This window comes from Dermacentor silvarum, chromosome 1 (assembly GCF_013339745.2).
Source record: "Dermacentor silvarum isolate Dsil-2018 chromosome 1, BIME_Dsil_1.4, whole genome shotgun sequence".
Taxonomy (NCBI): domain Eukaryota; kingdom Metazoa; phylum Arthropoda; class Arachnida; order Ixodida; family Ixodidae; genus Dermacentor; species Dermacentor silvarum.
Genome location: NC_051154.1, coordinates 8,474,258 through 8,501,646, shown reverse-complemented (window position 1 = coordinate 8,501,646; position 27,389 = coordinate 8,474,258). Strand labels below are relative to the sequence as shown.

Here is a 27,389-nt window from a genome sequence, read left to right as displayed (position 1 = left end):
TGGCGTTACAGTCTTTTCGTGAGGGCGATGCGTCTGTGTTTTGGTGCCATGGGCACTCAAGGATCAGGTGCGCCAAGGTGTACATTACGCCGCAAATTGGACAGATATATCCTTGTAGTGTCGGGTAGATTCTATGCATGAGTATGCCGTGGATGTAAATGTTACTTTGCAGTCTTCTGAGTGTGGTGCTTTCTTCTTTGTTTAATCTTGGATGAGGTGGTGGGTACAGCCTGCGTTCCAACCTGTGATGTTGAAGGATCGCTGAGTAGGTGATAGGTACGGTCTCTGCCCCTGCTGACGCTGGCCGGGCGTCTCGAGAGTAGGAAGGGTTGGCCCGGCAGGCATGATCGCGGGCCGCGGTGTGTGCCACTTAGTTCCCCTCCAGCCCCTCGTGCCCAGGAACCCATGTCACGCAGGTGTACGGGATCGGAGTGCTTCGGCGCTTGAACATCTTTAGGGCTTTTGTCGACACGCGACCCTTAGCGAAGTTTCTGACAGCTGCTTGAGAGTCGGAAAAGACGACAGCTAGCTGCGTCCATACACCTTGTAGTTGCTAAGGCGATCGCCACCTCCTCTGCAGTCTCAGGGTTTTGTGCGCAAACTGTGGCAGACGCTAGCTCTCTGCCCTGGGAATCTACTACGCACAGGGCGTAAGCGTTTCTTTGTCGGTATTTGGCTGCGTCGGTGTATCTGGCGTACGGATCTTGCCTTTGTCTTCACCTTAGGGTATCCACTCGGGCTTGACTTCTTTCCTTATGTTACGTGGGGTGCATGTTGCGTGGAATTAGTGCTATGTGCAGGGATTCGCGGATGTTCGGGGGAATTCTTTCTTTTCGGTCCATGGCGGCTATGAAGGTTTCACCGTAGCTTAGCCGTTGAAGCACTGATCTTCCGGTGGGTGTGAGCTTCAGTCGTTCTAATTGACTGGCTTTGTGATCTTGAGCTAGCTCTTGCCAGATGTTGTGTACGCCCATCTTGAGAAGTCTCGTGGTTGAAGCCGTGGATGGGAGGCCCAGGGCGATTTTGATGGCGTTGCGTATTATAATGTTAAGTCTTTCTACCTCTGCATTCCTCAGCACGAGGTCGGGCGTGCCGTATGTTATTCGACTGGTCAGGATTGCTTGCATCACACGTAGCGTGTGTTGTTCTTTAGGGCCACTTCTATGGGTTGCAACTCTCCTGACGAGATGCGTGAGCTGTGACATCGTTCGTTGTAATCGCGGGAGGGCGGCCACCCCGGACCCGTCTTTGTGGATGTGTATCTCTAGCACTCGTAGGGTTTCAACTTTTGCGATGGGCCTTCCAATGAGGGTGACGCTGGGATCAGGTTCATCGTAGCTGGGTGGTCTGCCTCTTGTTCTTGACTTGAGGACACGGAGCAAGAAACCTTTAGGAGTGGAAACTCCGCCAGTTGCGGCCACCAGAAAATGTCACAAGCCCGCGGAGCCACTATCATGCTGGCGGCACCTGGCGGCCGAGAAAGAAATTATTGCCGTCTTGGTTGCCAGGGCAACCGTTCACGTGTGTTACTCCCGTTCACGGCCGCGCACGTTGCTCCCGTTCGGCCGCGCGCCTCCACAAGTTCTACTGAGGGCACTCAGGCGTCCCACCTGCGTCCCCATCTTAGGCTTGCAAATTCCGAATAAGGGTACACTGCATGTATCAGCGCTGTAAGTATTACGGCCCTCGAACAGACACCGACAAGAACAGTTGCTGTTTCACTTAAAAGCCCACAAAAACAACGTTAAGGCGTGCTCGCTGAAGCGAACGCCGTGTCGTCTGCTTGGAGCGGGAGACACGGGCGCCGCCGAAGAGAACGCGCCCGAGCAGCACCACCGGGCTTCTGGCCTCTCTCTCTCTCTCTCTTTCTTTTTTTTTTTTTCGCTGCTGTTTGCATGACGCGCCGCAACGCGCCGCCACTGCATGCGCCCCCGTCGGCGCATACTAATGTGACGTTATCTGGTCGCACGCGAGCGCCCGCGCTGACGGGAGCTACTCCTAAATAATCTTCCTCCGTGCTTCAGGACGAGGTGTTCCGACTTTTACAGCGAAGGCCGGATTTTTGCAAGTAGCTCTCGATAGTATTTACTGCTTCTTGTAGGCGTGTTTCTTGCGTTCCGGTGTTCGAGGCCCTTGTCCATAACGTGATATCATCTGCATAAAAAGCGTGTCGTAGGTCTGGTATGGCGTCGAGGAGGCTGGGTAGTTTGATCATGACGACGTTGAAGAGCAACAGCGATATGACGCACCCTTGCTGGGTGCCTTTGTTCGGTAGTCGGAAGCTGTTGCTGCGGAGCTTGTTTATTCCCACTGTGGCCGTGCTGTTCTTGAGGAAATTCCTGACATAGTGGTATGTCGGCGATCCGCAGCCCAGGTCTTCAAGGTAGCAGATGATAGCTTCGTGACTGACGTTGTCAAAAGCTCCCTTTACGTCGATAGCTAGGATCGAGGATTTGCTTCGGGTGATCAGGTGGTCGATGAGATCTTCCTTGAGTAGAAGGAAAAAGTCTTGCGTTGACAGGTTCTGCCTGAATCCGAACATAGTGTTCGGAAAATATGCGTTGTCTTCGAGGTATGCGGTTAGCCGGTTGTGGATCATGTGCTCGAAAACTTTCCCTACTCACGAGGTAAGGGAAATTGGGCGTAAGTTCTCGATGCTTAGGTGTTTGTTTGGTTTGGGGATCATGGTGATCTCCGAGTGCTTCCAGGCAGCTACATTAAAGTACCGGAAGTACATTGAAGTACATACATTAAAGTACTGGAGTAAGGCTGCAGTGGCCTGCTGCGGAAGGTTCCGGAGATGCTTGTTGATGATACGATCTTTGCCTGGGCTGGTGTTTCTGGTGAGCGTCGATAGTGCTGCAGATAGTTCAGCCTGCGTAAAGGGTTAGTCAAGTTCGGGGTTTGATTTTCCACCGTAAGGCTTTGCCTTGTGCCGTCGTATTACAGGGTGGGTCACCACACAGCTTCTTCTGAATTTCTCGAAGGAGGTTCTATTCCGATCCGGCGTGGTTGTGCACGAGCCTACAGAGGTGCTGCCGCTGCTGCGTCTTTGTAGAGCCATTATCGAGAAGGGTGCGCAGGAGGTGCCACGTCGTCTTTGTGATCAATGTTCCCTGGAGTTTGTCGCAGAATGCGCGCCAGTTCTGCGTTCCAAATTTCTCCGCGTATGGCTGCGCTTGCTCGGTGAGGAGGGTGATTCGCTTCTATAATTTCTTGTTTAGCTTCTGTCTCTTCCATCTCTTGAGGAGAGCTCTTCTGGCTTCCCAGAGGTGAAGGAGGTGTGTATCGACAGCTGGCGCGACTTCATTAAGCTGTATTCTCTTGTTGTGGCGATCCGCGTGTCGAGGACTTTCTTCAGCCAGTCATCTATGTTCTCGATGGTGGTCTCGACATTTAGCCCATCTCTGAATGACTTCCACTCCGTTACCCGGGCCATTACATTCCTGGCGGGTTTGCGAGTGTGGGCCACGGTCAGTTGGAGGATGTGGTGGTCGCTGCCCAGGGTTTCTGGGAGTCGGCTCCATTCTGCCAAGGGCACGTTTAGCGTGAATGTGAGGTCTGGGTTTGTGTCTCTGGAGACATTAATGCCTATCCTCGTGGTTTGGAGTGGGTCGTTCCAGATGGTGAGTCTGTGCTGTTGTGCAGTGTCGTGTACTCGGGCTCCTTTCTTCGTGGTGGTCTGGTATCCCCAGGCCGTTGCAGTCTCCCACTATAACGAGTTGATGACCGTCGGTGCGTTTCTTAATTTCTCGGACAAGGTGATCGAAGTCTGAAAGGTGGCCTCTGGAAGGGCTGTACACAATCACTAGGAAGAGGCTCTTGTGTGATTTCGTCTCCGGTATGACTTCTATTAAGGTGTGTTCGATCGGTGTGTTGACTGGTTCCAATTCCTGTACGGTGAGATTCTTCTTGATGAGGATTCCAGCGAATTTTGTTTGTCCGTGGGCGTTGTACCCTTGTAGCCGGACGTTTTGTGTATTTGTTTCTTGCAGTGCTATGAGGTCGGGTGGGTCTTGTTTGAGAAATTCTTGTAAGGTAGCATGCCGTAGTCGGTAGGAACGACAGTTCCACTGCCATATGCGGAGAGTCGAGAGCGCATTTGTCGTCCTATGATTAGGAACCGCCATCTTGGGTTAGTTATGCTCCCTCCCGGCGCTCGCGGGTATACGTGAAACTGAGTGAGAGGTACTTCGGCCGTTTGTTCGCGCCCGCTTTCTGTCGGGATGACAGATCGATCAGAAATTTGGTTGCCTACATGCAGGAATGTTGGAAGCAGGGCTTCATTTCACAGGAATGGAAGCTTGCGGACCTCATTTTTATTTCCAAGCCTGGCAAAAAACTGGGTTTTGAAAACCTACGCCCCATTTTACTCACCTCCTGCGTGGGCAAACTTATGGAGCACGTGGTGCAAACACGTCTCAATAAGTACATGGAGGACAGATGTTTGTGCGCGGGCACCATGTTTGGCTTTAGGTTGAGGCTGTCGGCCTGCGATGTAATGCTACAACTAAAAGAGCAAGTCCTAGATAAAGACACAAGGGGCACGAGAGTCATCTTGGGATTCAATGTTGCGCAGCTTTTGGCAACGTCAGGCACGTCTCTATATTACAGAACCTGAGTCCCCTTCATGTGGGCACGAAAATATACGACTATGTCAGGGATTTCCTCACGGCTAGGAGAGCGACTCTGAAAATGGGGGAAGAGTCTATCGAGAAGATAAAACTAGGAAACAGAGGGATGCCCCAGGGGTCTGTGCTATCGCTGACAATTTTCAATGTGGTGATGATGGAACTCCGTAAGAAACTGAGGGCGATTGAAGGAATCAGTCACAGCATACAAGCCGACGACCTAACATTATGGGCAAAGGTAGTGACGGAGAGATTGAGGAATCTCTGCAAGCTGCGATACGAACAAATAGAAGAGTACCTGAAACCAAAGGGGCTTAGGGGCTCGGCAGAAAAGTCGGAAGTTCTGTTTCTAAGACCACCTGGAAAGAAGAGCTATGGGTGGATCGATAAGGCGAACATCCACCTCCATGTCTACGGAGAAGAGGTCCCCGTGGTAGAAAAAATTCGGGTATTAGGCCTAATTATTCAGGCGGATGTCAAAACTTTGACATGATATTGCGAGTGGAAACCAGCGCGAACCAAACGTGTCGCCTCATAAGAAGGATCTCAAACAGACAATCTGGCATGAAGGTCATCTGCGGCAACTAGAGCAAGCTTTCATCAGCAGCAGAGGGGTGTATGTTGTTCCCTATCTCAGACTAAGGGTATCGGAACGCAAGAAAATTGAAATCATAATACGGAAAGGCATCAAAGTAGCGCTTGGTCTTCCTCCGAACGCGTCCATGGAGAGGTTAATGCAACTCGGAGTGTGTAACACGCTTGAGGAACTCGTTGAGGTGGCGCTCACGCCGCAGCATCACCGACTAGTCAGGACAAAGACAGGAAGAAGGGTACTGGAGAGCCTGAGATATCAGCCCAAGCAGGAGCAAAGACGATCGCGGCATATAGACCGGCACGTCAAGGACAAATTTAATGTTCCGCCACTACCTAAAAACACGAATCCAGAATTTCACGAAGGTAGAAGGAAGAATAGAGTGGAGGCTTTACAGGTGAAGTACCAAGGCAGGGTCGGCGTCGTGTACGTGGACGAGGCGAAATATAGAGATAGGACTGCCACGTGGCGGTAGCAGTCAAGGAGGACAGATTCCCGGTGTCGCGCTGTAGGTTCAGCGGGGTCACAACCGTAGAGGCTTGACCCGGGGGTCAAGGTGGTCATCAGCGATTCCAAAAATGCGATCGAAAATTACGAATCAGGACGGCTTACGGCAGCCGCCGCCCAAGTATTAAATGGAGCGAGGGGGCCCACGGAGCGACTACTGCTCGTGTGGGCGCCCGTGCATCAGGGTCTCAGGGGAAACGAAGAAGCCCACAAGGTCGCCCGCCGTCTCACATTCCCATTGGCCCCTGGGGCACTTCCACCCGCTGAGGACGTAGACAGGACTGAGGAACAGAGAACCTATCAGGAAATCACGACGCATCACAGAATGAGCAGACAGGCTTTTCCGGTGGCGGACCGCATGCTCAGTAAGAAAGATGAAGTAGCATGGCGGAAGCTGCAGACAGGGGTCTTCCCGCGCTATACAGTAAATTCCATCCAGAAGCCTTCAAACCACAGTGCAGATTCTGCAATGTAGTAGCGAATATCGTACACATGATGTGGACGTGCGAAGCACTATATGGTAGCTCAAACACGATGGAATCCTGGGAGGCCTTACTGCGCAATCCGGAGAGCAAGACTCAACGCGAAATCATCAGCCAAGCTCTAGCTGCCGCTGAGTCCTTCGCGATCCCGGCCGACGGATAGAGGCGCTGCGGAGAAAGACCATCTTCTGCGCGTTAACTGGCTGGTGGAAATATATGTTATTTCTCTCTCTTGTCGGGTTTCTGTACAAATGAAGTTTAGGCTGTTTTCTTGTCAATATCCTTCTGTTATGCAAACGAACTTGAATCGTTTCTAACCGGTTTGAACCGTTATTTTTTCATCTACGGAGTAGAACTAGAACTGAACCGTTTTCGCTGAACCGGAACCAAAACCGGAAAAAAAAGTTTCGGTTCGACACTCTGGCTCAAAGAACCAGGTTCGAAACCAACCGTCGGACCAACTTGGGTCACTGGGTGTGCCGCTCTTCAGCGTACCTCTTTGCCACCAACTTGGGGCATGTGCTGCTCTTCAGTGACATAATGATGATTTCCAGTTTATCCGGTGCTGAGCGGAATTGAACCCGTGTCATATACAGGGTGTTTTTTTTTAGACTATACAGATTTATTATAAAAAGGCTATTAGCGTAGCGAACGGGCGTTTTTGAAGATAAGTTATTCGGTGAGGCGGACACCTTGCAGCTTAATAACGTGAGTATCGAAGGACTTATTAATCAAAAATTTTAATTACTATTTTAAGATAGCCTTGGACGCAGTTGTTTATATGGCACATTTAGAGGCAGACATTTTAATGCGCCCCTATTTTTTAAAATCTTGTAAATTGCGCCTAATTCGTGACATTGATCAGCAAATTTCAACACTCATTCCAAGCAATATTGAAACCGTGCCGCAGCTACGTCAGGTGGAAACGCCCCGGGTCGAAGTTTGAGACGAATCTCGATGCTTGCCTGGCAAAACGCGCCGTGTCAGAATCTACCGCGAATGGCCGCGACGTTCAGTTTCAAGCTTCGCCGCGCTTTTCGTCACCGGATGTCGGGGCCGCTTTTTCTGCGCACACGACGAGCTCGGTTTCGGTATTACCTGGATTGAGCTTCGAAATTCGATGATGAATTTCTTTAATGAGGTGTGATTTTGAAGATTAAAAAAAAAGATGGGGTTGCGATAAAATGTGACTGTCTCCGAACTTCCCACTCAAACAACTGCCCCAAAGGTTCGAATTTAAAACGTTAATTATTATTTTTGTAAATTGTCCTCTGATACATTATCAGCTGCAAAGTATAACGGCTTCGCCGAAGAACTATCTGCGAAAAAGTAATGTTCGCAACGTTCATTGCCTTTTTGTAAAAAAAAAGTATGTATAATACAAACAAAATAATAATATAAAAAAACACCGTATATATTTACACACGCGCCGCGCACGACCTTTGCTGTGGGGCCACTAAATGGCGCGTGCGTATCCAGTGTGATAAGTGCGATAAGGGATGAAGACGGTAACATCTACGAATGAGACAATGCGCTGCAGTATACATCACATGTTTTATTAGGGATAACTTCGGCACGAAAGAAAGCGTAGTTCAGACAATAGATCCGGCAACAACAGAGAAGCCTGAGAGATCAAAATTTATCATAGAAAGCTTTTACTGGAAAAGGGCAGCTGAAAATGTCCCATAATATCACGGCAGTAAGACCCGATGAAATCCCAATACAGATAATCAAAAACCTTAGTCCAAAGAGCAAGGTACTGCTGACTAATGTCATAGAGCAATTGATTAGAACCAAGAAAATTCCCGTTGGATGTCGTGAAAGCAAGATGAATCTCATCTACAAAGGCAAAGGAGATAAGGATAAGACCAGCTCGTACAGGCCAGTTACAGTAACGTCGGTGATATATAGAATGGCAATGCAAGCCATAAAATTAGAACTGTCGAAGTGGGTGGAGAAAAACAATGTACTGGGGGAACTACAGAATGGGTTCAGGCCAGGCAGACGCTTAGAGGATAATATGTTTGTACTAACTCAGTGCATAGAGATTCAATAGCTCAGAAAAGACCTTTATCGATAGCAATTCTTGATATTAAAGGAGCTTATGACAACGTAGGCAGGGAATTGTTATAGGATATTCTTCAATACGAAGGCATAGATGACGATTTCGTGGAGCTGCTGAGGGAGATATATAGAGACAATCAAGTACAAGTGGTATGGGAAGGTCGAAAAGGTAATGAAATGGTGGGAATTCACCAAGGATTCAAGCTCTGTCACCATTGTTCTTCACGCTTTACGTTAAGGGTATAGAAAGACGACTGGAAAACAGCGAATTAGGTTTTGATTTATCCTACATGCGTAACGGACAAATGATGCAACAGAAGGTCCCTAGATTGATGTACGCAGACGGCATTGTGCTACTAGGGGACAATAAAAAGATTTTCAGATACTTGCGAATATCTGTGGGAATGCAGCGACAAATCTAGGCCTTAAGTTTAGCACAGAGAAATCAGGAATTATGATCTTTAATGAACACACGAGTAACTTCGTGGTGTCAATTCAACAGCAAGTAATACCCATAGTGAAGTATTATAAGTATCTCGGCGTACACATAAACGAAGGAAAGAATTACTCAAGCAACCACCAAGATAATCTGAAAATAAAGGGGAAGCGGAATGCAGCAATAATGAAACACAGAGCACTGTGGGGCCACAATAAGTATGAGGTGGTGGGTGGAATCTGGAAAGGAGTAATGGTGCCAGCGCTAACATTCGCAAATGCCATTCTATGCTTAAAATCGGATATCTTGTCGGGGTTGGAAGTTAACCAAAGATCAGTAGGCCGGTTGGCTTTGGGAGCCCACTGTAATACCACAAATGAGGCAGTGCAGGGCGACATGGGTTGGGCCTCTTTTGAAGTCAGAGAAGCACAGAGAAAAATTAGTTTTGAAGAAAGGCTCAGGAACATGGATGAAAATAAATGTGCGGCTAAAGTGCACACGTATCTGTACGTGAAAAGCGTGGACACAGAAGGGAGGAAGATGTCAAGGAAATTGGCAACCAAGTACAGGATAATCGAAACTGTAAATAAACAACCAGGAGTCATCAGAAAGAAAGTGAGAGAAATAGAGAGCGTGAATTGGATGCAAAGAATGAAAACAAAAAGGACCATGGAGATTTACAAGAATGAGAAGAAAGAAATTAGAAGGAAAAATCTGTACGATAGCACAAAGGGCAGTGCCTTGCTATTTGAGGTTCGAGCTGGTTGCCTAAGGACCAAAACATACCGGAGCCAATATTCGGAACTAGATGAGGCATGTGTATGCTGCAGTAAATATCCAGAGATCACTCAGCACATCATAATGGAATAATCCACCCAGCCAGACCCGTAGGTGACGTCCTCCTTCCAGAACCGCTGGTATTAAAAGCTGTTGGCAGCATTAACTAGTCAGCAGTCGAGATGGGCAAGAGACGTTTAGAGTATTGGGGGAAAAGTGCAGAGAAGATATTCATGGGACCGAATAGTTTACAGGCTCAGGTAACTGTACAAGGTAGATACAGGTTCTAATTGAGAAAATACTAAGGAGATGTAGGCGAAATGCTGGACTGATAAGCATTTAGAGATTATCTGATTAGCTCAATCGGGCTAGATGACGATTCGTTACCGCGTCGTTTCAAAGGGGATGCCAATAAGTCATCATCATCATCGCAATGGCGAGAAAAGAGCCCGGCCGCATATAAGCTTCATACATGACTCGTTTAGGCGTTGCCAGTACGGTGTGTCGCTACAGTGGTTCAATGCAAATCGCGATAACGTCCACATTCACTGTGATCAGTAGAGACCGGATTTTAGGCAAATGCCTTTTTTGTCCAATGCGCTCCTATCGCCCCACGTTGATATATGAGCATGAATTAGAGGTTAAGAAGGGCTTTTATAGTGTTTTTATAGTGCCTATAAATGCCTATTTTGGCGTTTGTGCCTAAATGCCTATAAATGCCTATTTTCAATATCGGCGCCTATATGAACACTATTTAGCCTCAATTTTCGCTTTCGAGTGCAGTTAGAGACGGTTATTCATGTTACTGGGCACCATTGACTGTTCGGAACTCTATGGGGTTCAACCTAGTCTTTTATTTAGTTCAACCAACTCCCGGAAGACAACTGCTAGCAGCATTGAAATGAGACGTGCCGGCCAGCATACGCCGACGCGCTGATATTGCGCGAGCGGTTGGCGAATGCGAAACCGCGGAGAGCCGTCAGGGGAAAGGAGTGTGAACAGCAAAAGGAAAATGTGATGTGCACGCGGCTTTTGTTTTGTTTGTAATTTAGTTTTTAAGGTGTTCACCGCCGTCGGGCGTTCCTCCTCAGCGTACGAGATCATTCTCAGTGACAACAGGCACAATTTTGAATCCAAAAATCTGGAGATGGTGGTAGTTTGGTATTGTTTCCACAATCTAAACAGTGATTCTTAGACTACGTTCCGCGTGCTCTCCAAACCGATTTCTTCAAGATGTGCACTTCAAATGGGCGGAGGTGTATTTGGCAGTGTTGGGACGTCTGGCCTGTACAATTCGGATTATGTCATTGTATATGAGAAAATTGCCAAGAGTTGTACCTAACAGTCCTCATGTAAGAACATGCTAATTTCTTAATAAATCGTAGTCTCTCTTGCATTTGTTATTCGTCTGTTTTTGTTGTGTTTTAATTTAATTGCTTCAGACAGAGATTAAGTATCGGTTTATTAAATCAGTATTCCCAGCTTTCAAGTATTCTCTTTCATGCCTGTTTCACTATATGCGACGGTCGAGTACAGTGGCCATTGAACATGAATATGAGCAGTGTGCTTATTGAATTAAGCCAATTGATCGACATTAGTTCAGTAGTTTTATGGGACAATTACATGGCTATGTTCAACTGTTGGCGCCTTTGTGCTATCGTAGACAATAACATTTCTTGATTTCCTATTGTAGATATAGGCCGCACACGTATTCGTTTGAAATTATTTGCATTTATGTAAAAATTTATTGTGCCTATATTTACGACGTTGGAGGCCTAAAACGTTGTTTTGTCTGCCTATTTTTGGCGCCTAAAACGCGCTTTTTTAATGCCTAAAGATCCGGCCTCTAGTGATCAGATGTGTTCTGGCGGACGGACCGACCGGCCGGCCGGCCGGCCGGCCGTCCGACCGACCGACCGACCGACCGACCGACCGACCGACCGACCGACCGACCGACCGACCGACCGACCGACCGACCGACCGACCGACCGACCGACCGACCGAACGACCGACCGACCGACCGACAGACAGACAGACAGACAGACAGACAGACAGACAGACAGACAGACAGACAGACAGACCGACAGACAGACAGACAGACATACAGACAGACAGACAGACAGACAGACAGACAGACAGACAGACAGACAGACAGACAGACAGACCGACAGACCGACAGACCGACAGACCGACCGACCGACCGACCGACCGACCGACCGACCGACCGACCGACCGACCGACCGACCGACCGACCGACAGACAGACAGACAGACAGACAGACAGACAGACAGACACGCCCACGTAGAGGACAGAACGCCGTGACGCTCCACCCTTTCCTGGGCCCTCTGGATAGCCTGGACTTGCTTTCGGAGTACCGTGCTTCTGATGGCCTCCTCCCATTCGGCTTCGCTGGAGAGTAGGTCGTTAGGTAACGCGGGACATCGCCAGAGCATGTGAGCCATAGAGCAAAAGGTTTCATTACAGTCGGGACAACCAGGGTCCACGTCTGAGTATGTCCTACTAAGGAAGTCCCGCGACGGGAAAGATCCCGTCTGCAACATTCTAAGAGTAGCTGACTGACCTCTGCTGAGCTTCGGGTGAGGAAGAGGATAGACTCTCCTGCCAAGTTGGTAATGTTTAGTAATTTCATTAAATGTGAGAAGTGGATCGTTCTGCTGAGTCCCTTCCTGCCCCTCCGGAGCCTCCAGACCGTCGCGGCGCGTGAGTTCTCGCGCACGGTCGTGGGCCACCTCGTTGATGTTTGGGAAGCCCTCGAGAACGTTCGTCCCCATGTGGGCGGGGAACCATGTAATATAATGATAACCGGGGCAAGCCCTCTTCTCTAGAATAGAGGCCGGCTCTCGTGCGAGGTTACCCGATTCGAATGCTCCGATTGCGCCTCTCGAGTCGGTGTAAATGTAGAAATTCTCTGGGTCACACAAGGCCAGCGTAACTGCGATTTGCTCTGCTATACCCGGGGTGGCCGCCCTTACCGAGGCGGATGAGCGAAGCACTCCCCGCCCGTCTATAACCGACAACGCGAAAATTCTCCTGTTGCCGTATTGCGCCGCATCGACAAAGAGCGAAGAGTTTATGTCATCCCTAACTCTCTTCAAGATGGCTCGTGCACGGGCTTTACGTCTACCCTCGTTATGATGTGGATGTACATTTCGCGGGAAGGGCCCCTCTCTCGTTTCCCGTGTCAGTGTAATTCGCCGTTCCTCCATTATCCTAGGAGCCATGCCAACCTCGTCAAGGATTTATTTGCCTGCCAGCCTTGGTCGACGACAGCCTGACAACCTGGGCAGTTACCTGCGCCTCTATGATTTCGTCTATGTTATTGTGCATTCCGAGTTGATCTAGCCTGTCGGAGCTCGTGGAAATCGGCAAGCCTAGCACTTTCTTGATGCTCTTGCGCATGGGGGTATTTAACTTGGTCTTTTCCGTTTTGGTCCTTACTATAGCTGACGCCACATAGTTAATATGGCTCATCAGAAACGCGTGGTACATCCGAAGGAGGTTGTTCTCACCTAACCCCTTCTTTCGGTTGGACACCCTAGCGATTAACCTCAACATGTTCTCCGTCTTGGCTGTAACGTGGGTAATTGTTCTGGCATTACAGCCCCTGGCATCTATGAGCAGGCCTAGGATCTTGACTGAGTCGACTCTAGGAATTTTCTGCCCATTATTCGCGTATAATGCCACGGGTAGCTAGTCTAGCGGTGTCAGACCCTTAACCCCTTGCCTTGCCGGTCTGTAAAGTAACAGCTCCGACTTACTCGGAGACAGCTTGAGACCTGTGTCCGTGAGGTAAGCCTCTGTCTAGTCCAAGGCTGCTTGTAGAGCTTGCTCCATTTGCACTAGGGAGCCCCATGAGTACCAGATAGTGATGTCATCTGTGTACAGAGCGTGACCTATGCCCGGGAGGCCGTCCAGCCTTTCTGAAAGACCCTTCATGACTATATTGAAGAGCAGTGGTGAGATGACTGAACCCTGGGGGGTACTCCGAGCCCCCAGTTCGTACACGCTCGACCGAATCTGCCCTACCTGAATAGTAGCGGTTCTATTCATGAGAAAGGACTTGACCTGTTCTGGCGGAACTCTTCTTTTATATTGCTACACGCGTGTGATATTTGATTGTTTGAACGAGGCGCGCTGGGGCCATCACTCGAGAAAAGAAGAGGAAAAACGAGCTACCGGTCAGCGCTGCAACCGCTGTTGTAAATACAACCTGTAAATAGTTGCTCGTCTTACTGACTCGTCCTTCGCGTAACATTGTGGTGGAGGTGCGGGGTACAATATTTTCTATGTTATAAGCACCAAATCGTAAACATTTCCTGTGTTTTCAGTAGAGTTAATTTTTAATAAATTATATGTCATCGTACACCCTAAAATGCGTTTTTGCAATTTAAATATTTGGAAAGTGCTTTGATGAGCTTCCTATTTATAAGTAGCTTCTTATTGTAACCCTGATGGTAAATTCAATTAAATATCTTTACTAACGCTTACATGAAGCGGCCATTTCTTCATGGTAAAGAAAGAATTAAGCACGTTGCTGTAACATAAAACTGTTTCAGCCCCATATAACGTGGTGTTTATTTCATGAGCCTACTCAGTGTGGTTTCTGTTTTGGGTCTTATAATACATTTAATTTATTTTCTGAACATGCATGTTAGCTTTTTGGGTAAAGGCTGTTTCACATGACGCAATTTCCACTCGGCGAAAAAAAGAAAAATCATTGACTCCGAGACCACCGCGATAGGCGCAGCTTCCCGCGTCTGGGTTCCGCTAAGTTGTTCGGGGAATGGTAGACACCGGAGCAATTTTGGGTAGGGCGACAACAAACGCCATCGAAATAGGGGCTTTTCTGCCCAACGTCTATTTTACGAAGTGTTGTGGCAGCGTCTCCGCCGATGTGGACTAAGTAATCCTAAAGGTATAACGCTTTTGAAAACGCATATAGCCTGCTACTTATTCCACTTTTAAATAGATAACAAAATGTAAACATTTGACGTTTTATCGATTGTTTTATCGTAACCATGCAGGGGGCGCGTGAATACCTTGAGACGCAGAGGCGCCACTATCGGCGTCGCTCCGACGGAAATCGCGCCGTCGCCGAGGCACACGAAAGCTTTCTCAACTGGGAAATCGCTGTGACAACGCAAGCGGCAGCAGCGATATAAGCTTCTGCCACTGGTATTTGCAGGTGAGCAGGCAGGTGGCGCTGCTGGAAGGGGCGCTAGTGCGCGAGCGCCAGGAACGCTGCCGCCTCGAAGGCGAGCTCCATCGGCAGCTGGTGCCAGCCGGCCATCTGGTGACACTCTGTGCCGAGATGCGCGACGCCAGCATCGTGCTGCGCTCCAAGCTGGATGCCTTCGAGCGCTTGCAGCTGCACGTAGCGGTGAGTCGCTTTCTAGACAAAAGGGGCACTTGCCACTGGCAACGCAGTGACAGCAGCTTCGCTAGCGGTTTGCGTTTCATCACAGACGTGCAAAGGTTGCCAGTTTATTTGCGCGGTAAGCAAGTCGCACATTGCCCAAACAATCCACGTCAGATTCAATACGGAAGCAGCCGCTGCGCGTTTGCAGATGTCAGTGTACACTTGCACTCTACAGCAAATGTACACGGGCCTAACCGACCACGGTGAATATGTTCACTCACTGCTGCTTGCTGTGACGCGACTCAACACACTTCCCTATATTCCAAGAGCTATCAAATACAGAGCATGTGGATCGGGCTGCACAACCTTTTTCGTGGCGCTTCTGTTGCTGCAGCTTGCTTTGGAGGGCTCGCCGGTGAGTGCAGGTGTACCTGGAATGACGAGCCGTGCAATCGTCGGTGGTCAAGGGGAAGATGACTGCATCCTGCGCAAGAACGACTTCCTCCGGGATCACTGTGACCAGTGAGTACCTATGAAGGCCGGACCCCTTTTGGATGACATAAAGAAAACAGGCTTTGCCGGCGCAGCAGTGGCAAAGAAGGCATTCGTTTAAGGCGGCAGTGCCGCAAATCTCCATTGAAGCTAAACATTTCGACAGAATTACCTGTCTGGTTGGAAAATTGATTTAGACTTAGAGATTGACTCCAACCAAACAAGATAATTCATTAGCCCGACGTTTCGGAGCCAATTCGGCTCCTTCTTCAGGGGGTATTCTTCGGAGGTGGCGGTGTGCTGCTTTTAAAACGTCCATCATAAGAAAGTAGAGGAAGGGGGAGAGAGCGTGAGGTGGGGAGACAATTGACATGGCACTTGTGTCTCCCCACCTTACGTGTCTCCCCACCTCACGCTCTCTCCCCCTTCCTCTACTTTCTTATGATGGACGTTTTAAAAGCAGCACACCGCCACCTCCGAAGAATACCCCCTGAAGAAGTAGCCGAATTGGCTCCGAAACGTCGGGCTAATGAATTCTCTTATTTGGTTGGAGTCAATTTCTAAGTCTTAATGCAAATCTCCATGCAACGTAGGAGGCATGGGAAAGAAATACAGTCGAACCTCAATATAACGAAGTTGTACTTGCAGCGAAAAACTTCGTTAAATCGCGAATATCATTAATTCGAGGTTTTAAAGTTTCATCATTAAGAACAACTTCACGAAATCCCAGATTATTCCTGGTGGATAGTATCTTGTTAGTAAGCACTTTTAAACAAATCGCAAGAAGGTCGGGTCATAATAGCCCGGTTATGAGCGCCAGCATGTGCGGTGCAGATCGCGCCGAGAGCTGTGCATCGACGTGTCTCACGGCGTCCGAGATTCGCATGTCGTAGCGAAGTGACGCAGCTGTTAACATTCAGACGCATCAGCGCACCAGGGAGACGACGATGATGGGGGAGGCGAGTGCAGATCGGCAGGCACGACGACGATGAGAGGAATAACTGGCTTTATTAATTTGGCTTTTGCTTTAAGTTTACACTGTGCACGCTTACATACCAAATGATGTCATACTACTCGTCGGCACCCTGCCTGCCTGGCCTGGTCTGCAGTGGTGAGATGGCGCCGTGGGCTGCTGTCTCCTTGCTCTCTCTCAGACCACCAAAAGACGACTCTTTAAACCCTCAGTTGCACAAAGAGTCGCAAACCAGCCAATCACACAGAGGCCTCAGACCATCGTAACCAATAGCACCAAAACTTTCGTGACGGACATTGCACTGGTCAAAACCACGGCACAATCCACAACACGCAAGGGGATAGGTTCACTGAAAGACACGTGTTATCTCGCTCTCCCTCACCCCCTGCAAACTTCAATCAAACGCCTTTCCACAACACGGCGGTACGCAAGGCATCATGTTGCGGGTATGCATGGGCAGAGCATCATCGGGAAGCGAAGCCTCTAACTACATAGACTACACAAAGCAATCAGTGACCATATATTATTCACTAGAACATTGAGGTAGAACAACCAACAAGGAGGTGAAACAGCGCTGGAAAACAAGCGTTTGAAACGAAGGTAGGAAATAGCCGAACAGTAGCCAAGCGTCAACAACCAAAACTCCCGTCGACGGGCGGCCGACGGAAGTCAAACTCTGCGCTGTGGCCCGATTGGTCCATGCTCTCCGCCGCGCGCGACGACTTCCGGCGGCGGCGGTTCGCTGGGCGGCGAATATCTGAAGAGAGTGGATCGGCGGCGAAGTCATTTTTTTTTTTTTTTGACGTCGGGCGACGGCCGGCCGTAGCCGAGCGGCCGCTGCCGAAAGTTCGTCGCTTTTTCGCTCCATGGAGGTTGGACTTGAGACCCGCGCACCGGGTCTTAGGCCCGCGCACCGTATTGGCCTGTATACCGAACGTAGTGGAAATCAGCCCCGGATATAGAGCAAACCGAGGCGGCACGGTGTTGGCAGGTGACGTACGGAAGCACGGACGTAAGCTCTAACGCAATTATGCCGTCGTCATGCCGTCGTTATTCAATCGTCGTCATTTCATCGCCTATATTACGCTGTGATCATTACTTCGCTGGCATGCCGTCATCATTGTCACGCCGTATTCACAATCTCGTCATCACTGTGTTGTCGTAATGATGATGCCGTCTTTACACTGTCATCATCATTTAATCGTTTTCATTCCATTGTCATCATACCGTCGTCGCCAGCCATCGTACGTCGTCATACAGTCATACATACGTGGTCGTTGTCGTGATGCCGTCCTTTTATTATCGACCCATTGTCGCCATCCAGAGGGCGCTCAGGCCGTCCCGACGTGGGAGTGGCCCGCGGTGGCTCCTCCCCCGTAAGGGGGTCGCTCCTCAGGACCTGAATAAAGTTTATTATCTGTCGTCATGCCCTCGTCGTCACGCCGTTGTAGTCATGCCATCGTCCTCATTCCAGAGTGTCATCAGACTGACGTCATACGTCGTCTTCATTCCGTTGTCATCATTGCATCATCGTCATTTCAGCGTCCTCATACCATTGTCGTCATGCTATCGTAGTCTTTCTAAGCTTTAAATCTCTATGTTTCAAGGTCGCTGTGAGGTACAGAAAAAGTGAGCGAGCTCACCTGGCGCTTACCTCGCGCTCGTGCCACTGCTCGCGCGTTCTTCTTCCACAGCTTGCTCCGACGCCGATCATCATGCCAGCGTTCCTATACTGCCCCTCGCGATCTGAGGGGAAGGGCAACAGCGGCGCTGGGGAGGAGAAGGAGAGAAATGTCAGTGGTGGCGCGGGATGGCGTTGATGGAAAGGACAACGGCGGCGCTGGGGAGGAGGAGGGAAATCTCAGTGGCGGGACCCGTAGAACGTTCTGTAAACGGCGGCAGGACGCGCGCCTTGTACACGTCGCTTAGTCGGCTCAGAGCTTCATTCCACATCTGGTTCAGGAAGCTCATGCCGAGAATTACCTCTCGCGAGCACTGTTGGATGACAACGAAGGTCGCAGGGTAGGTCTGGTCATGAACGGTAATTCTTGCCGTGCAGAGTCCAATCAGAGTTATGAGGTGTCCTCCAGCTGTCCGGATTTGGGGGCCTTCCCAAGCATTCTTTACTTTCTTCAATTTGGTGGCCAACTGTCCACTGACCACAGAGTAGCCGGCCCTTGTGTCGACTAGGGCGGTGATGACGTTTTGGCCATAAATAAGAACGTGGAGGTCGGTGGTTCTCGGCCTGGCGTTGCGGTTAGGCCGTGGCGTCGGATCACGGCTGCGTCGCTTTGTCCCGGTGCTGTGACAGTCGCTTCGTTGGGCTTTTTTGAGAGCGTTGGGCGTCTGCTTGGCTTCGAGGCGGCGTACGAATGGCCACGTTTTTTTTTCTTTTTGCGGCATCGTCGAGGTGTTCCTTGCAACGTCGTCGTCGGCGGCGGCGGATCGTAGGCATTTCGACGAATAGGAACCGCACCTCCACCGGCTTCTGCTTTTAGTTTTCTGGATATGGGCTTTAAATTCATGCACTTCGCCTATCTTGGGTTACGGGCCCACTTTAGGTACAATGACGGAAAGGGTATGCTAGTGCAGGCTATGTTGTAAATTAGAACTGCAGTATTATTATTACGAGTCTGAATGAATGGCATAATGTTCAAATCTTTAAAGATCATTAAAGACCAGGCCATTAGAAACGACCTTGAATGCGGTCTTTGGTTTTGTAAAAAACAAGATGGTCACCAGTCAAATCGTCGTGAATGGCCTTTAGGATGAGAGTTCGACGGAATCTTGGAAGAACGGGTACCCAGCGTTGACCTTCAGGACGGTTAGCGCGTTGGCATGGAACGCTGTTGTCCAGCTTGTACTGCGTAAGTTGTCTACGAAGCCGTGCATTAGGTTGTCGGGAAGCTCCTCAGAGGTGGTCTGTAATACAAGAATGGGCACCGAATAAATACTCAAGTTTCTTCCGCAAAGCAAAGTAGCTGTTGCTGCTGCGAAGTTGCCAGGTCGCTGTTGATGGCTGTTGCAAAGGTGGAGGAAAGTCCTGGATTGACTAGAAGAAGGGCTATTCGAAGATGCAGGTTCAAGGGGAACAACAATACTGGCTCTGGAGCGGTAGCGAAAGCTATTGTAGTGCCTTACAGAAGGAGAATTTCCTCTGGTGCTGAGACACGAGCATCATCATCATCATGAGCCTGTCTGTAAGTCCACTGCACGACGAAGGCCTCTACCTGCGATATTTAATTACCTCTGTTTTGCGCTAGCTGATTCCAAGTTGCGCCTGCAAATGGCAAAATTTCATCACCCCGCCTAGTTTCCTGCCGTCCTAGACTGCGCTTCCCTTCCCGTGGCACACATTCTGTAAGTCTAATGGTCCACCGGTTATCTACCCTACGCATTACAAGGCCTGCCCAGCTCTATTTTTTTTTTCTGTTAATGTCAACTAGAATATCGGCTATTCCCGTTTGCTCTCTGAGACAAGAGCATATCAATTGTTCAATCGGACCACATGAGACGCAAATGAGATGCCTTTAGTAAGGCAGCAGGCAGAAAGGAACGCTAAGTAGAGCACTGCACGGGCTGATTTTTTCAGCCCGGCCCGGGCCCGTTTTTACGTTGGGCTGCTCGCCCGAGCCCGACCAAAAGTTTTATGGCGCAACCCGGGCACGGCCCGGGCCCGGAATTAACCTACGTTACCCGCCCGGCCCGGCCCGCCACCCCATTACCTTAGGCCCGAGCTCGGCCCGAACCCTGCCCGAGACCGAAAAAGACCACCCAGCGGCATTTAAAAAAATAAAATAAGGAAAAGAATGAAAGGAATTTATTCTTAAGGCATAAATACATGTCATATGCAATTATGAACACCATTTGAGCGGTCTGAACGCAAATACCAGCGCGCAAAGTAGTACGACTTACCCGGCCGAGCAGTATCGCCAGCAGTTTTCAACGGCGCGACCTTGATGCGGCCCAATCCACTTCTATCGCAGCGCCGCCACAGTATTTTCCACGTCGGGCGCCTCACTCCAGAGAATGCGCCGCCCCAGCCGCTCGTCCCACTCAACCGTATTCTAGTACACTCTAGCCAAAGCGCAGCCATGACCGGTCGTGAGCGCAGCAGCGCATGGATGGAGTCAATGGAGACAGAAAGCTTCTCGTTCCTCCATGGTGCAGCGTAATGCGCTGCGACTAGGCGACCGGTTGAGAACATGCGTGTAATCATGGATGGACGCAGTGCCATACTTCAGCTGCGTGACGAATTATCTTATCTTACCAGTTATCGTTTTACCAATTCGCCTTTGAAGAATCAGCAAGTCGCGAACGCGCTTGCACCGCGCTGAAAGCATTAATTACATTGATTTAGGTAAGGAATACAATGGCATCCTTTGGTTTGAGGCGAGTTCGGTCTTTCTGGACTTTTACATTCTGTTCAAACAGCGCAAAATACGGCGGCAGAAGAAAAGGGAAGTACACAGGAGTAGCACTGCGAGCTTCCAGCTGCGCCGGGGCGACAGCTTTTTCAGAGTCGAGACGCGCGAGGATAACTCGCTGCACGTTACGTGCACACCACCAGAATGTCCGAGTCCGGCCTGGGCCCGCGTCAAAATACCCGAGACCGGCCCAGGCCCGGGTCAAAAAGCACATTCCGTGCCCGAGCCCGGCGCAAGCCCGTGAAAAAACTGCCCTACCCAGCCCGACCCGGCCCACGGGCAGGGCTTTCGGGTAAGCCCGAGCCCGTGCAGCGCTCTAACGCTAAGACGTCACCATGGTCGATGTCGTTGGACGTAAGGGGACGTATTCGCTCGCGGCCTGTAGGTAGTTCTGTATGTACCGCAGTGAGAAAAAAATTAAGTTATGGGGTTTTAAGTGCCAAAACCACCATCTGATTATGAGGCACGCCATAGTGGGGTACTCCAGTAAAATTGGACCACCTGTCCTTCTTTATCGTGCACCTAAATCTAACTACACGGGTGTTTTCTGCATTTCGCTCCCATCGAAATGCGGCCATCGTGGCCTGGATTCGATCCCCTGACCTCGTGCTTAGCAGCCCAACACATAACCCCTAAGCAACCACGGCGGGTTCCGCAGGCTAAGCGGGTTGCAATTCTCATTGTCAAGCATGTAGTCGGTGTCTGTCATGTGAACGACAGTTGCTGACAGCAGATAGCGGTGGAAGCAGAAGAAATAAAATCTCATCTTAAAATGAGCTGGTGAGAGCACAGGGGCCACACAGAAAATTGCACGTGATGGCGGATACCGTCACTGAACATGCGCACTGTTCAGAGCGCTGTCTATAGCGTCGGTCCATCGTAAGGCGCTGTGACTTTCTTGAGATGCGAACTGAAATGACTGCGTGTGCGAACCAAAGTCGCGATAGGGTGTACTTGAGCACTGCACGGGCTTAGGCTTACCCGAAAGCCCGGGCCCGGCCCGGCCCGTGGGCCCGGCCGGGTAGAGCCGTTTTTTCACGGGCTCGGGCCGGGCTCGGGCACGGCGTGTGCTTTTTGACCCGCGCCGGGCTCAGGGTTTTTGACGCGGGCCCGGGTCGGGCTCGGGCTTTCTGGTGGTGTGCATGTAACGTGCAGTGAGTTATTCTCGGGCGTCTGAACTCTGAAAAACATGGATTTTTTGGTCTCGGGCCGGGTTCGGGCCGGTTTCGAGCCGGGCTCGGGTCGGGCTCGGGTCTAAGGTAAAGGGGTGGCGGGCCGGGCCGGGCGGGTAACGTAGATTATTTCCGGGCCCGGGCCGGGCCCGGGTTTTGCCATAAAAGGTTTGATCGGACTCGGGCGGGCAGCCCAAAGTAAAAACGGGTCCGGGCCGGGCCTGGGCTGAAAAAATCGGCCCGTGTAGTGCTCTAGGGTGTACCATAGTTAAGACGTGCATGCCTTCAAGGATTACGGATAATATATTGTAAGGGCGCGCTAGAGAAATTTTAGTTGTGTCGATAAGCGCAGCTTTTCCTCCGAAAACTGAATCGCTTAGTTTTAGGTCAGAAGTGAGTGAGACGTGCCGAATTAAGTGATGATGAGAAGCGGCAAAAGGAAGAAATTGAGCAGCGCCTGGTGGAATGGTAGCGATTTTGTCTCTTGGTTGATGCGGGCGGAGATTTGCGGAGGCGAGGCGGACGCCGGGGTTGGTAAGAGGCCCCACCAGCGAATTCATCGCGTTCACACAAATCATACCGACGACGTTGGCGCCTGCGGCAGAAACGTGATACATGGCTGGGATAGCCCCAGTGATAGCACACAGGACGACGTAGACGACAAGGCTGGTAGTAAACAGGGCTGTGTTCGCCGGGAGGTAGTGTGGCCACATAGGACGTCGGTTCAACGAAGGCTCGAACGGCATCGTGCGGACGTTGGTTCAACTTGCGCGTACGTTTGAAGAGCGGCAAGTGGATTCGCATGCGCAGAGCAGGTCATTGATCCCATCTACTCCTTAATGACGTCGCGCAAGGCTGTACCAGGAGGCTGAGTTTGAGACACCGAAGGCAATCTCACGCCAAGAGACTGCAACTCTTCGCGTATAATCGCCCGGATCATGACACGGAGCTCAGGGTTTGCCGTACAACGGCTTTCAAAAAAGTCCGGCTGTAAGCATACAAATTTGAGTTCGTCGAGGCGCTGACATGCCATGACGATGTCAGAAACGGTAGCGAGGCTTTGGATGGCAATCGCGTTGAAGACGACAGTCCCAACACCTATATAGTACGCGACGTACCCTGTCCGACTCGGTCATTGCAGAATTGACGCGGCGACAGAGTGCAACAACGTCTTAGATGTACGATGTGTAGGTCTCACGTAGCTTGCTAACAATGAGAGTTTTCTTCGCAAGGGTGGAACGAAACGTCGGCGTGGCAAAAGTTTGCCGAAGCTGCTGCTTGAAGCTGGTCTGATCTCTGAAATTGACCTGCATGGTTGAAGAACCAGGCCTTCGTCCCACCCGTCAGATAGAAAGAGACATGGCGGAGCTTGAGAAAATCGTTCCACTGGTTTCCAGAACTTACGCACTCGTAATCGTGCAACCAGTACTCGACATTTTCACCCCGATTAACAGCGAACAAATTGGGATCACGCTGGGTGGCCGCTGATGATCAGAGAAGGTGCATCTTTCGATGTCGGGATGGTGAGGGTAGGGCTGCTCGTCCTGCGACGTGCTGGCGGACAGTGGGCGCAAGCGGTGACCTGTGCGGATATAGATTGAGCGGGAAGAGGACGGAGAGCCGAGGAACACCTCCAAAACTTATGACGTCACGGTTGGAACGACGTTTATTCAGCCCGATGCCTCGACGAAGACCTAACGCAGCACACTGTGATTGTGAGCACACACCGAGGACGACGAGTCAACCCAAAGGTGTGACGATGAGAACATACAGGTGAGGAATAAACGCATAATAAATGCCCACATTATATGTATGGCCTGGGTATGTACCCAGCATCTCTAGAAATCCGCAGGAACCTGGGGCGGAGCGAGCGCAGTGAGCGCCTCTAGAGCGTTCAGAGAGCAATCCTATGACAATTTAAGCAAAATAAGACCGCACTCAAGCGCAAGTTCGTACTATTATAAGTGCGACCTCAAACATGGAGCAAGGGACGCCCGGCCTTTGATGCAAAGCCGCTTCTCAAGAGGCGCAATGGCATCATCGCAATGAAGTTCTACGAATTTTCTTTCGTGACACAAAGCTCGTAATTCAATTAGGGTAGAAGTCATGTGTGTTAACTATCCAAACCGCGGTTTCTTTCTTTTTACTGATTGTCTTTTTTGGGCTAAACTATCCTGCGAGATCAGCCGATGAAAATAGCCACATAAACGACAAAAACCGCATTGATTCGGACAAGAAGGCTTCGCATTGAATCAGGCAAGCAAAAATAAGACCGTGGTCTACACTGTGGGAGTGTGTTGCTGTCGCAGTAAGTGAGTTCAGAGCCGATGCAATCGCTGAATTCTGCTGTCTCTTTGTCTGTTATCTTGAATCAACGAAGTTGCGCTGATTACAATTGCTTACTTTACAGCTAATATGCCAATGGCTTAGAGCGCATTTGAATCAACTGCCTGCGGCTCTCGCTCGCAAAGCATATTGTCCTCTTTTGAAAGGAAGCCTGCGAATAGGCCGAAGCGGCCAGCTGCTTGCACGCCGAATTTCTCGTTGCGAGCGAACTAATCTCCTAAGATTTATCTCGTACAGAATCGAGAGGCATAATGCGCAGGTGGCAGAACAGTTGTGTACCGGCGAACGCCGCTCACGCAAGCATCAACCCGTCATTTAAGGTGCACAAGGAACGCTGCCAACCTAAAGCATCGATTTACAAAGCAAATGTAGTGACAGCTACGAGTTGGTAAAGGATTCTCATTGCACCCGCCGTGGTTGCTCAGTGGCTATGGTGTTGGGCTGCTGAGTACGAGGTCACGGGATCGAAACCCGGCCACGGCGGCCGCATTTCGATGGGGGCGAAATGCGAAAGCACCCGTGTACTTAGATTTAGGTGCACGTTAAAGAACCCCAGGTGGTCAAAATTTCCGGAGTCCCCCACTACGGCGTGCCTCATATTCAGGTCGTGGTTTTGGCACGCAAAACCCCATAATTTTAAAGGATGCTCATTGCTAATCGTTAGCTAGGCGCTCCGCCGTTCGCATTTTCACTCGGTTCTCGTAGAACATGCCGCACACTCGACATATGTGTTATCCATGAATCAGTATCTAGGCGTTCTTTATTCCAGATTAATTTGTGCGTGCTCCTCCTATGTAGGCAATTAACACTCTGAATGCATGTGCAAGTGTGAGTTTGTGAAAGATGCACGGAAATATTTTTATGAGAAGTAACCATCTGAGGTAATACCATATACATACATATATATATATATATATATATATATATATATATATATATAGTAACTGGATTTTTCAATGGGCCAAGCGTATTTAGGGAAATCAGAAGCACAACTTCGCGGTTATCTAGGGTTTATTATTTTCCCAACAGTTTCGGTCGGTGGACCGACCGACCGACCCCTTGAAAAAGGTCGGTCCACCGACCGAAACTGTTGGGAAAATAATAAACCCTAGATAACCGCGAAGTTGTGCTTCTGATTTCCCTATATATATATATATATATATATATATATATATATATATATATATATATACCATCTACTACTTTATTACCATCTAGTATGGTAATTAAGCATTTCCTTACAAGGCAAGTTGAAAGCTCTGTTGGATGATGAGACATGAAAGATGCGGATGCAGGCTCGCCGGGGAGAACCAACGCATGCGCGTCCACTTCGAGGGCCAGCTGATGCAGCTGCGCTCGTTCTACGAGGAGAAGCTGCACGGCAGCCGTCGGCTGCAACTCGGCAACGACGCCTCGCTCATGGAGGAGAAGCACGCCTCGAGGGTGGACGCACTCCTACTTCAGCTAGCGCACAGCGAACAGCAGCTGGACAGGTAATCGTGCGATGAGTTACAATTTCAAAACATTAATTTCACTGCGGAAATGTCTTCGTAGCACCTATATAGCCTATCGGATCATAAAGGTAAAGCTAAAGGGTAGGTTTACATTGGAAGGAAGTTAAAATATGCAGGAGAAAACATATATGAAACACATATTTAAGATTACCCCCGCAGCGACTCCGTATGCCTGTCTCATAATCTTTAACAAATAAGTTGCTCAACTTCTTCCATAACAGCTGATCTCTAGGGGTTAGTCCCTTGCTTATGACAATCCCACAGAGACTGTGGAGACAGTTCTGCTGTAATCCACTTAAGTCGCTGATGTAAGCTTTTATGAGGCGCAGGCACGAATTCCATAAGACGCTGCCTAAGGTTACTATTTTCCATTCAAGTTCGCAATCGAGAGATCTGAGTGGGTCGCGAAAAGAGAGTATTGCAACTCTGCTTCAATGCGGATTTCATGTGATTTCATGACACGTGCTTGCTTTGAAGAAGATAAATGGAATAGCCGCCGTCGACACAGCAGCCTGTGCAGCACGGTTTGGAAGCGAAGCTACGTCCGTACCTTGGGCACTCGCATTTAGGCGTGCAGGAAATGAACTCTGTATAAATACAACAACAGCACCTCTCCTGCTCACTTATTCGGCCCTCCGTTGGCGGCGGAAAAGAGTCGCAAAGCGACAGCACGCATGAGAGCACGTTCTGAAATCCGGAGCGTCTATCGCCAGCTAAATGATAGGAGCAGCGCATCCACTGCCTTTGGCATTCATGTTGACACTTGGACCATATTTCGTGCTCAGGTACTGCAAGGAGGCGAAAGCTCTGTCCGATGAGCTGGAGAAACGAGAGAAGCACCTAAAGATGATGGACGACCAGGCGAGTTGGCGACAAAGTGTATTTTTTCGCTCATGTCTACAGCTTCTTTTGTTAGGCACCGTCGCCTGTTCCTGTTTTTCATGCAAGCGTGTTACAATGCTTTAAACATCGTATATGCAGTGAAAGATAAGCAGCGCAATATGATCAGCAACTTCGATGATATAGTAAAAGCAGCAGAAAAATCTGTGCTAACCTGTAAAGTACCCAGAGCAGCCACGCAACATTCATTGGAAGAAGTGATGAACAGGATACAGAGGCTCTTTCTATTACTAGCAATGAAGTTAGAAGAGCCTTGCAAGACACGTGCAGGGGCAAAGCGGCAGGAGCTGGAATAACAGTCGATTTATGCAAAGATGGGAGAGGCGTGAAAGCGAAGCTTTCGTTGCCTCTTCCTTCGACTTTCCCAGGGCTGCTGCTGTCGCTGCCTTGAAGACTTAGAGAGTGACTCCAACCAAATAAGGGAATTTATTCGCCCAACGTTTCGGAGCCAATTCGGCTCCTTCTTCAGGGGGTATTCTTCGGAGGTGGCGGTGTGCAGCTTTTAAAAGCTCCATCGTAAGAAAGGAGGAAGGGGGAGAGAGCGGAAGGTGGGGATACACTCGACAGGGCACCTGTTCTTGACAGACGGAAAAGGCGAAAGGATGGGGTGGCTGCGGCGTTGCTGGTCGGCTGGGATGACCTATGCTGGGGGCGATTTACCCGCGGGAATGCCACTGAAAACCACCCCTCCTTCAA

General features: G+C 49.8%; 1 protein-coding gene across 1 annotated transcript in view; it reads left to right on the top strand.

Annotated features, from left to right (window-relative positions):
* Positions 1 to 27,389, top strand: part of LOC119456488 (protein FAM184A-like) — an 89,810-nt gene that overhangs the window by 49,400 nt on the left and 13,021 nt on the right. The window contains exons 3-6 of the mRNA XM_049660941.1: positions 14,696 to 14,890; positions 15,264 to 15,391; positions 25,575 to 25,772; positions 26,579 to 26,654. Of these exons, the coding sequence (XP_049516898.1) occupies positions 14,696 to 14,890; positions 15,264 to 15,391; positions 25,575 to 25,772; positions 26,579 to 26,654 (597 nt within the window). The remainder of the gene's footprint in view (positions 1 to 14,695; positions 14,891 to 15,263; positions 15,392 to 25,574; positions 25,773 to 26,578; positions 26,655 to 27,389) is intronic.